At 34.8% G+C, this 12,935-nt stretch overlaps 2 protein-coding genes and 1 long non-coding RNA gene across 7 annotated transcripts in view; 2 read left to right on the forward strand and 1 right to left on the reverse strand.

Annotated features, from left to right (window-relative positions):
• The window catches only part of LOC125384986, a 35,298-nt gene extending 32,915 nt beyond the window's left edge, over positions 1 to 2,383 (reverse strand). Inside the window, exon 1 of the long non-coding RNA XR_007223891.1 lies at positions 2,200 to 2,383. This is a non-coding gene — a long non-coding RNA (uncharacterized LOC125384986). The remainder of the gene's footprint in view (positions 1 to 2,199) is intronic.
• LOC100648128 overlaps positions 1 to 10,473 on the forward strand; it is a 44,830-nt gene extending 34,357 nt beyond the window's left edge. For 2 of the 5 annotated variants that reach the window (XM_020862912.2, XM_048405323.1), the window contains 13 exons: positions 2,874 to 3,005; positions 3,800 to 4,123; positions 4,662 to 4,850; positions 4,930 to 5,067; positions 6,362 to 6,466; positions 7,242 to 7,339; positions 7,515 to 7,599; positions 7,677 to 7,808; positions 7,919 to 8,101; positions 8,187 to 8,327; positions 8,395 to 8,718; positions 8,812 to 8,994; positions 9,083 to 10,473. In XM_020862912.2, the coding sequence (XP_020718571.2) occupies positions 2,874 to 3,005; positions 3,800 to 4,123; positions 4,662 to 4,850; positions 4,930 to 5,067; positions 6,362 to 6,466; positions 7,242 to 7,339; positions 7,515 to 7,599; positions 7,677 to 7,808; positions 7,919 to 8,101; positions 8,187 to 8,327; positions 8,395 to 8,718; positions 8,812 to 8,994; positions 9,083 to 9,270 (2,222 nt within the window). In that variant the 3' untranslated portion in view covers positions 9,271 to 10,473. Of the gene's footprint in view, positions 1 to 2,873; positions 3,006 to 3,799; positions 4,124 to 4,661; positions 4,851 to 4,929; positions 5,110 to 6,361; positions 6,467 to 7,241; positions 7,340 to 7,514; positions 7,600 to 7,676; positions 7,809 to 7,918; positions 8,102 to 8,186; positions 8,328 to 8,394; positions 8,719 to 8,811; positions 8,995 to 9,082 lie in introns of all 5 variants that reach the window. The other 3 variants (XM_048405325.1, XM_048405326.1, XM_048405324.1) reach the window with 2 other exon arrangements.
• A 427-nt stretch (positions 10,474 to 10,900) lies between these two features.
• LOC100647894 (60S ribosomal protein L7) lies at positions 10,901 to 12,883 on the forward strand. Its single transcript, XM_003395081.4, has 6 exons — positions 10,901 to 11,011; positions 11,461 to 11,578; positions 11,666 to 11,841; positions 11,919 to 12,166; positions 12,425 to 12,522; positions 12,728 to 12,883. The coding sequence occupies exons 1-6, from the start codon at positions 11,001 to 11,003 to the stop codon at positions 12,836 to 12,838; spliced, it is 762 nt and encodes a 253-aa protein (XP_003395129.1). The 5' UTR covers positions 10,901 to 11,000; the 3' UTR covers positions 12,839 to 12,883.
• Positions 12,884 to 12,935: the final 52 nt, after the last annotated feature.

Raw genomic sequence — 12,935 nt, forward strand, 5'->3', positions numbered from 1 at the left:
GATTTTTAGTAGTCGATTTTTAAAAAGAAAGAAGGAAGGATTTATGTGTATATATAATATACATATATAAATAAGAAATCTACATGCATTTCTCGCGCGAACAGAGAAAATCTCGATGCCCGCGTGCGCGTGAATCAAAGAATGCGTTCTAATCAAATAATGGCCGAAATCGGCCATACACTTCGATCGTCCTGCCATAAATTAGTCTTGCGTATCATTGTTCTATTGTTATATCGTCGCGACGACACGATACCGCCGTCCCATTGCATTTTTGATCGGTAACGCTCGCGGAAGAACGGGGTAGGACTTCTTTTTTCTTGGTCGCGAAACGATCGATCGAACGAACGATCGTCGACGATCGAATGGAAGATGTGGCTGTTCGCTCTTGCCGAACGTTTCGTAGTGTTCTACCTAGATCTCGCGGTATAGGTTGTAGCGACGAACACTTTCTCGTTTCGTTTATTATCTTCTCTCATTGGTTTTAATCCTGGAATCTAAAGCGATTATTGATTAATATTGTCGCTAATACAATTATCGTTCAGTTTTCATTTAATCCTTTCATGATTCACGTTGATGGATAAAGATTCATCGCATAATCTCTTTTGAAGGCGTCGTGGTTCGATTCCAGGATTAAAATAAATTATTCTTAACTATATAATTCCTTAATCAATCAGCAGATCTCTTAAGAGTATGTTTATGTCAAGTGCAACGCGAGCGATATAGGTTTGTAGCAACTTGATGATCATGACAATCGTATATTGATCTGGAATAAACGACTGCTTGATCCACCATTCGATTTTTTTTAGTCTCATTTCAGACTCGAGATTAAGCTTACTTCTTATCTCGTTTCAGATTCTCCGCCTACGCGAACCTACGCAATTAGAGTCTGCCAATCGAATTTACGTAATATTCGTGATATTTCTTTTTCTTTTTGGGGTCGCATCCCCTATTTTCCTTTCATTCTCGTTCCTTTTCTTTCTTATAATTTACACTCGCACATACACGCGCGATACAATATCTCGAGTTTGTACATACGTATCATAAATTTTATTATCATATCATAAAACATATGGAAATCATGCGGGAAAAACATGATAAGTTTATTTCTGGAGATTTTTTATTGACTGATAACATATTGAATTTTACGATCGTTCTTCGATAAAAGAAGGTTTAAGGGTTTAACTTGTCACGTTTTTCACCTGTGGCTTTCATATACCTAATAGTACATCGATACACGATGCTGTTCTTATCCTTAGTGCTACCATGATCGTGGCTGCGACATAAACATACCTTCTTTGAAATATTCCTCAACAGTAAAACGTCGAGGAACACGTGCGTTTCTTGTTACGCCAGCTATCACTAATCGCTTTAATCGCTTACTGGGCCGCACGAGCCAGCACTAAACAATATCAAAATCACAAAAAAAGGATATAAAATAAAATAAACGATAGTAGAAGAAAAATCGAAAAAAAGGAGTAAAAAAGAAACACATCGAGTATTCTTGTTCTTTTTCTCCCCTTTCGAACGGTTCACCGATGGTCCCGAACGAAAGTTAGGAAAAGGAAAAATCGAAAAAAAAACATGCTCACCTTATTTATTTATTTATTTATTTATACGAATGTCTTATTTGTTGAGTTCTGTATTCATTGTGGTTCTCGCCGAACGTCAAATCGAAAATGCCGATAATAATCTGTACAAAAGCTACGTTGATACAGAAGTAACATCGCGTGGACACTGTACTTTTATCGCGGTCACCGATCCTCAAGCGCGATAATTAATCAGTAAATGATAATTTACAAAGTGAATTTATGACCCGAAAATTAAGAACATAGATAAAAGTATGAGGAATAGAAACGAATAAAAAAATATATATAGGATATATAAATAAAAATTTGACAGAGATCAAATATATTAATCCATTTCACACGAGAAATTTAGTCAACAGAGAGGAATTATTTGATTATTTTAATTATCGCGCTGCGTCTGTGATCGTGATTATCAAGGCATGGAATTATTTTACTGCTCGTAAAACGTTTTTGCGCACTTTCTGCCGTACGGCATCCTCGTTAATCGCATAAGAGCAACATGTACAATAATAAAACTCGATAATAAATATGTTTCCTAGTACCAATTAGTATCCTTTTGTATTTGCTTTGCCCGTTACTACTGCTAATGATAGACGTAGAATTCCTCCCTTACCTGTAATTTCTCCAGAGATAGATTATTAAAAATCGAAAATCGTGTCTCGTGAACGTCCAACGAATAAATGAAACTACACTGTTTCATATGTGACACTTGTATAATAGTTTCTCACGTTGTCCCGTTTGTTTCTATTTAGAAGCTTGTCAGAATATATATGTATATGATGAACTAAAAGCTTGCACTCGACGAACACAATTCACGATACTCAAGCCACACGGTCATCAAATACTCATCGAAGATTTTCAACGTCATCCTTCACAAAAATAAGTGCCAGATAAAAATGTACTAAACACTTAAAATGTGTTTATCAAAATTGAAAAATTATCGTCAATAATGAAGGAAAGAATCATAGAGTCTTTATCATATCTGAATCGTAAAGCGAGCGATCTGAGATTTATCAGTAAACATTCTCTTTTAATTCCGACATCGATCGATGAACTATGTAACGACTTGTACACGAAGGGTAAGTTTCCTTGAACATCTAGAAATCTCCAGAATTTATTTAAAAACGAAGAGAATAGCCATTCCAGGTCTTGAATAAAATGAAATCTATAAAAATCTGAGAGTTGGTAGTTTCTTTGACTAATTTTTTAATTAATTACGTTTGATAATAATGAATAAAAGTTCGATAAAAGACGATAGTACATTCGAGCAACCTTATGATAACTTAGGTAATCTGCTAGACGAGAACGAAGTGCTTGATTGGATGGTGAAGCAGAAGACAGACGAGAGCATCGAAGAGATCGATCGTGACACCCTGAGCAAATATATCGAAACGAAAGAATTCTTGGCTGTCGTTTTCTGTAAGATATTTTTTCTATCAAAAAGATTGCGAAAATGTGCAAAGTCGTAGATTGTTCGCAGGAAGTTACATAATTCGTAAGGCGAATTGTTCGTTTCGAATTTAATCGTTGTATGGGGTAAGTAAGAATTGTCGTATAGTCGGTAAAATTAAATGGCCAATCGAACGATCTAAAATTGGTCCAACACCGTAAAGCACAAGAAAAATTTTTTTATATTCGTTTCTTAATTACACATCCCTCAAATTCTATTAAAATCATAACTTGACACGTTTCGAAAGTTAAACCCATCTTTTGAATGATCGAATAACAACTGCGCATCGTCTCTTCTCTTATCGACCACATAACATTTCAAATTTAAAGATCTTATGAGTACATTATGCGTGTTTATGCATCTAGATATAGGTAATTCAAATGTGCAAAAATATATAGAAATCGCGCGACATAAAAATATACAAAATATTCACAGTAAAGTAAATACACGTCATAGTATTTAAAGAATGAGACAAATCTTTACTGAAATTTCATTTCCTCATTTCTGTTCATAAAAATACGAATTTGAATAAACATGCATTTAGCGTACAATTTAAAAGTAAATATGAAAATTTACAAAATGCATGTAGTGATATTTAGCGTTTAAAACGAACTTCTATTTAAATTCCACTTCTTTAATTATATTCGCAAAGATAAATTTGCATAAACATGTCCAGTTTGCTCGTAAATTTCTCCCATAAGAATGTTAAGGGGTTGATATTACGTCGTCTCGAAACGAAAAAAGAAACATCTCGCTCCCGTAGACAAGGAGGAAGATCCAGAGAGTCCTAGGGTGCTCAGGCACGTCGAGTTGATCGACGACGAAGCTGCTGAGTACGGTATAAAGATCGTAAGGATGAAGGATCGATTGATGGCGAAGAAATATGGCTACCGGAATCCACCCGGTATCACGTACTTCCGCAAGGGCAAGAACATTAATTACGACGGGGACATCGACGACGAGGAGGAAATTCTCGATTGGCTAACCAATCCGGAGAACATGGAGCTCACCGATCATATCGAAAGAATCAATAAGAAGATGTTTCACAAGATACGACAGACCACTGATTATTTGGCTGTGTTTTTCTGTGAGTATCGAATTTAAGGAGAAAGTTCGATGAATATCTTTTAAATCATATATGATAATAATAAAATGTTAGAACAAGAATTATAAATCGGATCGAATGTATGTAAAATTGGGATTACAGTGTTTATTCGGTTAAGATGAAGACGAGAATATTTTAATCGATACTTCGATGATATTTAAATTTGATATCGTAAAAGAAATTTCAACCTATTTGGAAAGTTCCTATTTTATTTCTTTTTATTTCAATCCTCGTGTGAGCAACCAAAATGTTATCCAATAAATTGAGAAGCACGTTCGAAGCTTTAATATTTGAAACGTTTATATAAATTTCGGCATAAAGATATCCAAAGAAAAGGGGATGCAGAACGATTTTGTGATATTTTTACTGGAAAATAGAAAATTGTTAGAAGGTTGCCCACATTACGGGTTAGTACAGTGTGAGAATGGAGAAATTAAAAATCCGGCAAAATAGGTACGATTATTATTAAAAAAAACGAGACTTGCGAGCATATCGAACGCGATGGCGCGCGTATGTTTAGACAGCAACGACTGCAAACAGTGTGGCAGGGTATTGGTGGAAATCGAACACATCGATGACGAAGCAGACAACGCAGGAATAAAGTTCGTGAAGATCGACGACAAGCAACTGGCCAAGCAATATGGCGTCTTCGCATTACCCGCTATATTGTTCTTTAAAATGTCCTCGAAGGAACCAGTCATTTATGCAGGTATATTATAAATTAAATTAGTTCGCCAATAAAATGAATCCGAAGTCTATAATTAATTAAATTTTATCTTCGGCCAAAGGCGATCTGTACGACGAAAATCAGATACTGCAATGGTTATTAACACAGAAAGATCCATCCGGAGAGGTAATCGAGGATTTGGAGGGTGAAGAACTTCTGCATTTGATAAGAGAATCGGAATCGTTAGCAGTGTACTTCTGTAAGTCTGACAGTCCTTCAGCTACGGCCAACTGCCAAGCAGGAATGTATCTCTAGCCTGTTGCGTGGCTCTACTATATTTCTAATATTTTTATACTTTTATACTCTACCCCGCTCTTCTTCTATATTTGATTGTAAATATTGTAAATATTATCATTCAAATATTCAGATATTCGTATCCACATTTTGCTTCATCGATAATAATCGATAAAGTCGAGGATCATCTCAGTAGAATTCTTTAGTCTCTACAACTTGACCATTAACACTAGAACTACCAAACATGATTGATCCAATGATAATGAGTTCTAGATGTTCTATTTTCACAATTATTAAAAATATGCAAGTGCTCTTAACAGGATTGATGTTGATTTTTCTGTTTTTCTTCTTTGTTTTTCTTTTTAATGGACAGTAGTTTTAAAATTCAACACAATTAATGTCAATTTAATGGTAATGTTAATTAATTGTCAATTAACCTCATGCTGTCGAGATTGTGTTCTTATTTAATTCTACAGCTAAACATGTATTTTTTGCATCCTATTCATAACTCAAAAAAATTCGTTTGACGTATTATTAAAATATTATTTGTCTTAACATATATATATATATATATATATATATACACCTTTGGCTGGACCCAACAGGTTCTCCCCATCGTCAGCTACTTTATATTAAAATATTCCTTTTTAGCCACAATGTGATATTAAAATCAAAAAATCAACATAAACGCACTTATCGTGTTTTTCCTGTGATCTGTGATTATCTATGTGTGTTATATTTATTATAAAATATCGAAGGTAGTTCTAGTGTTAATACCACAACAAGTATACTACTACACATCGAGCGGATTTCCTGTTATCCCATTCTCCTTTTCTCTTCACACCACGCTATTGATCATATTTCTTCGCTAAAGAGAATAACAACTGACCGCAGCCAGCAACTTGTCTGCGTTATATTAATTCCTGCTCTGGTAGCAACAGCCCAGAATTTCAAAGCAACAAATTCTCGTTCAACTCAAATGAAACGCGACTCGAAACTATACTATGTACATATATACATACATACATTACCGCGAACTTTTGTTACTTTGTACTCGTCTACGGTTTACGTTTAACATGTCGCAACAATTAACCAGATTTCGTTTTTATTATTCTAAGTTGTCCGTCGTCCTTGTCTTTTGATCTTTCGTTTGATTATACGTTTCGTTACGACCATTGCTACTTGGCTTGTCTTTCTTTTTTTTTTATTCGTCTTCTTGTCCGTCCATACGCTGTACACGTTGTCTACTAATGCCGCAGGGAACAGAACGCTTTGTGACTTGTGTCAGGCAAAATATCAGCGGAAGCAGAGCCGCCACAAGGAGCGCAGGATCGTCGAACACGAAGCAGCCGAAGAACTCGATGGTACACACGTGAAGACAGACAAAGAGAACAATTGAGTTGCCGACCCGATTTCTTTTTTCTTTACCGTTCTACCAATTTAGAATATGTTGCAGATAGTTCATCCAAGATATTCATGTTCCGTGTGCACTACCCAGAACTCCAGCACCATTCACATACATTTTTGTCCATATTTTTGCAAATACAATTTTACCAGTGAAATACAACACCGTACATTTTTATCTAATTTCTTTTTTAAAGTGCATGATTTTTTCAGATGGCCACTGCGGTATTTTTTATTCGCAACAAAATTTTTATTCGTTTAATCGCCGAATAATCTAACCACTGCCTTTCGTTTTAAACGTACACGTGTATGTACGAACTTTTATCAACGTCACAATTTTACCAGGCCAATTTTTTCCCTACATTTTATTACACGTTCACAATATCACACAGGTGTACCTGCACGATTAGATAGCATGAGAACATTATAGAAACAGGAAGCAAAAACCACCATAGTTACCATTTAGAGACGACCAGCATGCTAACCATTTTGTTTGTCCGAGTTTTATTAGATTTAGTATATGATCGCAAGCTGAAACCATACGAATCTGTTCATCGTTGTTATTTTTTCGTTAGAGCTAGTTTCCCTCCCATAGATAAGGCCCGGAGAACGCTTTTTTAGATGATCCAATCAGTAAAATCGATCGATTCATCTTATCATCATAGATCGCAGTACTTCGAGTAGATATCTCTTCGATCTGTTCGTGAATTTTATAACGATATAGTCTCCCTTTAGATGCCGAAGACTGCGAGCAATGCATGGGGATTCTCGAAGAATTGGAGAACATTGACGATGATTGCGACAGACACGGTATCACGTTCGTGAAGACGCAAGTGAGTATAAAAATGTCTGAATAATTTATTTCTGGATAAATAAAATATTTCGTTAGTATAGAAAATATAGAAGAATTTATATTAGAAATACATATACATAAAATATATGAAATATTTTAGAAATTTGGGCCTCCAGTCGGGATATAAATGAGAAATTTTTATGACATTTTTGTAGGATTACAAGGTGGCAGAAGATTATGGTGTCACGGAATTCCCGGTATTGGTATATTTCGAAAATCAAATACCAAATGTGTTCGAAGGTTCGCTACTTTCTTGTTAATACAACACTACGTTTCTTTGTATTATATCATATTATTTGAGATATTTGTTTGTAAAGGTGATTTAAAAGTAGAAGAAGAGGTTCTGCAGTGGTTGATTACCCAGAAGACAGAGGATCGAATAGAATTAATTACCAGAGTAATGTTAGAGACGTCTGTTGAAGAGACTCAATATCTCGCGGTCTATTTCTGTAAGTTCTATAGTATTTTTTATAATCATTTAAATAATATACGATATAATACATAAAATTAATGTAATATTCATATAGAACGAAAACAAAATTACAATGTTACGTTGTAGATAAAGTAAACTGCCATATATGCGAGGAGATTTTGGAAGGATTAGAAAAGATCGACGACGAATGCGATGTATTTGGTATTCAGTTAGTAAAAATTCAGGATCCTCAGCTGGCCAAACGGTATTCCATCAAAACCTTCCCTGCCTTAGTTTACTTCAGAAATGGCAATCCTCTTTTGTTCGAAGGTCTCTAAAATTTTCCTTGCAACATTATCAGTTCAATTACACAAAATCGTTTGCATCTTTAAGAATTTACTATTGCATTTACCAGGTGATTTACAAAACGAGGAATCAGTTCTCGAATGGCTGATCGATGACGATAACCGAGAACTAGCGGACGAAATTGAATCTGTGAACGAGAGGATGCTGGAAAGACTTCTCGATGAATCACCATTCTTAGCTGTTTTCTTTTGTAAGTATCACAGAATTTGGTAAGTTTTGACGAAGCTAGTTTCACTTAAATCGGTTAATTTAATCAGACGACGAAGACTGCCCCGAGTGTGACGAAATTATGGAAGCTTTGGAGAAAATCGATGGTGAAGCGGACTTATTCGGTATTGATTTCGTGAAGGTTCTTAGTACGGAAGCCGCAGAGAAATTTGGAATTCTGAACGTTCCATCTCTGGTTTATTTCCGCAAAAAGACGCCCCTCATCTACGATGGCGATCTCACTCAAGAAGACAAGATTCTACAATGGCTAACTTCTCAGGATGTGTTCGAAATTAAAAATGAAATCGAAGAAGTTAACAAAAAGATGCTGGACAAACTGTTAGACGAAAACGAGTTCCTTACTGTCTTTTTCTGTAAGTAGAGAAGGAACATCCTTGTATTAGATCATGTTCTTAATATTCCCAATTTGACTTCTAGATAAAAAAAAATCATATTAATTATTCTAGATGAACACAATAGTAAAGAGAGCGAAGAAGTGAACGAGAAGTTGGAGAACATCGACGGAGAAACAGACAATTTGGACATTACATTCGTCAAAATGGCTGATCCAAGATACGCCAGGAAATGGGGCGTTACCAAGCTTCCTGCCATCGTTTATTTCCGCAAAAGATTCCCCAGTATCTATCGAGGTAAAACTCTTCTTTCTATATCAAGAAGAAACTATGAATATTTTCAATTTCTAATCGCAACTTTCCTAAACAATTTTCCTCTAACCAGGTGATCTACACAAAGAACAAGACGTGTTGGATTGGCTGCGCAAGAACAGGTACCGTCAACCGGAGCTGAACATCTACATGTATATGCTGATCGCGATCACAGTCCTGTTTGCCATGTACACCGGCTTCTTGTTGTCCTGTTTCCGGTCAGAACCAACAGCGCCCACGCCGCATCCGAAACAAGCGTGATAAAAGAAAAGAACGTGATAGGAAAAGAAAGAAAGGAACGAAAGAGTTGAGACTCATGAATTGTTGCTGCTGCGCGAATGTGCGTTGTTGTTGTTGTTGATCCGACTCGCTTTACGTAAGATTGATTAGCGGCCGTTCGTCCGGAACGAACGACTCGTACCAAAGCTCGACGATTCTACGGGGGATGACGATGAAACCTGTCTATGTACTTCTCTTTTTGCTTAGACGATGAACGAACGATTTAAAAGAAATAAATAAATAAAATAAATAACGTATACTTTGCACCGTAATGGGTTCAAGTTGTCCGTGAATTCCGTGAGCGCGTGGTATGCTTGCTCAACGTGGACCAAATCCATCGATTTTCTATAGGAGATTTTAGACCTCTGTCAAATTGAAAAAGGCGCGAACGTGTTGCGAGCGTACACGAGGCAACGTTTCGCGGGAGTTTACTCGACTATAATATTCCAAGCGAATTACCAATTATGTTAGCGTATAAGCTATATACAGTTATACATTATAAGTATACGTTTGCCATAATGTCTCTTAGTTCGCGTGCAAATTACCGTACGGCGACAACGTTGTTTGATATTCTTTTATTGTATTGCTTTGTAACGATAGAGATATTATATTGTATCGTATTCCATTTCACTTTGTATTAACTTTTGCTGACTCGATGATTTTTTGCTGCGTTTTTAGAGTGAATAAAACTGATCGACACATGTGTACATTGTTATTTTGCTGATGTTCATGGAATGTTGCTAGCCAATTCGATCGACAAGCAATCTATGGTTTCTTTTATTTCTTTCTTTTTCTTTTTTCGTACGTGTTCTTGTAACGTTAACTGTCACCGTCGATTAGTATTGACAGTGGTCTTGTTCTTTGTCTCGAGTGATCACCTTTGGTCCACGTGTAATTAATTGTTCGCGAAGATGATCATCGATAATCCGTACGTCCTTTTGACGATGGATCGCCGTCGATATCTTCTGAATAAAACAAAAGGATAAAGATGTACACGAGACGGGTGAATATTGCCTATCGATGCTCATATAGTCAAGGGAAGGCAAACGATGTTAACACGATCATCAGGAATAAAGAGCAAATCCTTGGACCAATTCCAAACTGCTTAAAGTGCTACTTCTGTCTGCCAATTGTACATAATATAATAGTGTGAACGATGCATTATATAAAAAAAGAATACGACGACTCTTTTCCTTTTACTTTATGTTTCATGTTCTTCTTCTTTTTTGTGCTCTTGTTCTTTTTTTCTGTTCATGAAAATCTGCATCTTATTAATCTTGAAACTTCTTGATCCTAAAATCATATATTTTTCTGTTTCCAACTTATGGATTTTGATCTAAGAAAGTTTTAAGATTAATTAATTTTCGGAAGTTAATTTTTTTTAATATATCTTTGAATTAGAAACTTCTGTAATTAAGGCATATATATATATATATCTTTGAGAAAAATTGAATTTTTTAAATACAACAGGGATCACATTAATTGTGTCACTGCGTACATTAATTGCCCTATAATTAGTTACGTCATTCATGTCAATTATTACAACATATTTACTGTTAACAGTACGAAAAGCAAAGTGCTTTCAAGGTAAATTCAAATTTCAAATTTCCCGCCTGTGCATTAAGTAGCAAGAATTGCGGTCAACTTCAAGCTTAACTTTTCGACAGTTGTGAAGTGATCAACGATCGAGAACTTCTTTACATTGTGGAAGGATGGCGGATACGTAAGTCCTGTTCTAAGTCATAATAAAATCTAAAAACATCAATAATTAATACCATCCTAACATTTACGAAATATATTATTAATCATTCTTTTGAAGTTCTTTGTTATATTTATATTATAATTTTTGTTTTTTTGTACAAGAATGAAGAATTATTACTCGAAGCTGACAAGTCATACTGTTGATCAATATAAAACAATTCATATTTCATCATACATATTAAAAGTTATATTAATTCTTTAATGAAACATGAATTGTTATCTTGCATCAAATTAAATATCTATTATAATTATAATAATACTATAATGATAGTTATATTCCTTAATAGCATAACCTATATTATAACTTAACCTAACTTATTATATCATAAGCTCTGTATACCATGCGACTTGTTGAGATTTATGTGAACAAAATATGTAATTTCTAACTTTGGTTAATAATTTTGTACATAGGAAGAAGGAAACCGAGCCCGCAGCAGCTAAAAAGCTGCCGGCAGTGCCGGAATCAGTCCTTAAAAGAAAGAAAACTCGTGAAGCAGTACGAGCTGCACGTCTTCAAATATCGATTAAGGTAGCTTTTGGAACTGTACTTTATATTTTTTTATTAAATGAATGCTTCAAATTAGTGGAAATGATTAAATAAATTTTTTAATTTTAGCAACGCGCGAGTCGATATCTGAAAAGAAAACTAATCTTTAAGAATGCCGAAAAATATGTGAAAGAATATAGAATGGAAGAAAGAGACCAAATCAGATTGGCAAGACAAGCTAAGACTCAAGGCAACTATTACATCTTTAACGAAGCACGTCTGGCATTTGTTATCCGTATTCGGGGGTAAATATAATTCCTAGCACACTGAAGTTATGATTAAAATTTATGTATAGTACAGTAATCATTTTATATTATTTTAGTGTGAACCAAGTTTCTCCTAAAGTACGTAAAGTACTTCAGTTGTTCCGCCTGAAACAGATCAATAATGGCGTATTTGTGAAACTGAACAAGGCAACAATTAACATGCTCCGCATCATTGAACCATATATCACATGGGGCTATCCAAATCTAAAATCAGTTAGAGAATTAATCTATAAAAGAGGATTTGCCAAAATAAATAGGCAGCGTATTCCTATTACAAGTAATTCAATCATTGAAAAGAAACTTGGTTAGTATTAGTCTAATTTATTGTTGTCATTAGAAAATTAGTTAAAATTAATTTATTACATTTGACAAGTCCATGGGAGTCGTATTTCTTACTCTATTGCTCCCTTCCATCTTGTCAAAAAGTAAGAGAATCTTTGAAAAACTTTTTCGTATACTTTACGTTTAGGTTTGCGACGATTCGCACATTTTATAATCACATTAAACAATTCTTTTTTTCAATATTTACTGCGATAGTAATATGGGAAATAAATTATTACAGGTCGCTCTGGTATTATTTGTATAGAAGATTTGATCCACGAAATATTCATGGTCGGACCAAAATTCAAGTTTGCAAGCAATTTCTTATGGCCATTTAAGGTATATACATTTTTGACTGCTCAAATGTCGACATAGGCATGGTTGTGGAAATATTCATTATTCTATTAACCTCCTACTATGTCGTAAAATAATACGAGTTTCTCTTTATGGAATACATGTAATTTTGCATTCCTTAGTCAAATTCAAACATTTCATTTAATAATCGTCTATGTTACATTATTAATCTGAACCTTCTTGCCTTTAGCTCAACACACCTAGTGGTGGATGGCGTAAAAAGACTAACCACTACGTTGAAGGTGGCGATTTTGGTAATCGTGAAGACAAAATCAATGAACTCCTCAGGAGAATGATTTAAATTTATAAAGATCTTGATAAATAAAAGTTTAAATAAAACCTGTTATATCGTGTCATATTTTACCTATTGTCCCCTTTTTGTAAACTTATTTGTGTAA

Source organism: Bombus terrestris, chromosome 4 (genome assembly GCF_910591885.1).
Source record: "Bombus terrestris chromosome 4, iyBomTerr1.2, whole genome shotgun sequence".
Taxonomy (NCBI): Eukaryota; Metazoa; Arthropoda; class Insecta; order Hymenoptera; family Apidae; genus Bombus; species Bombus terrestris.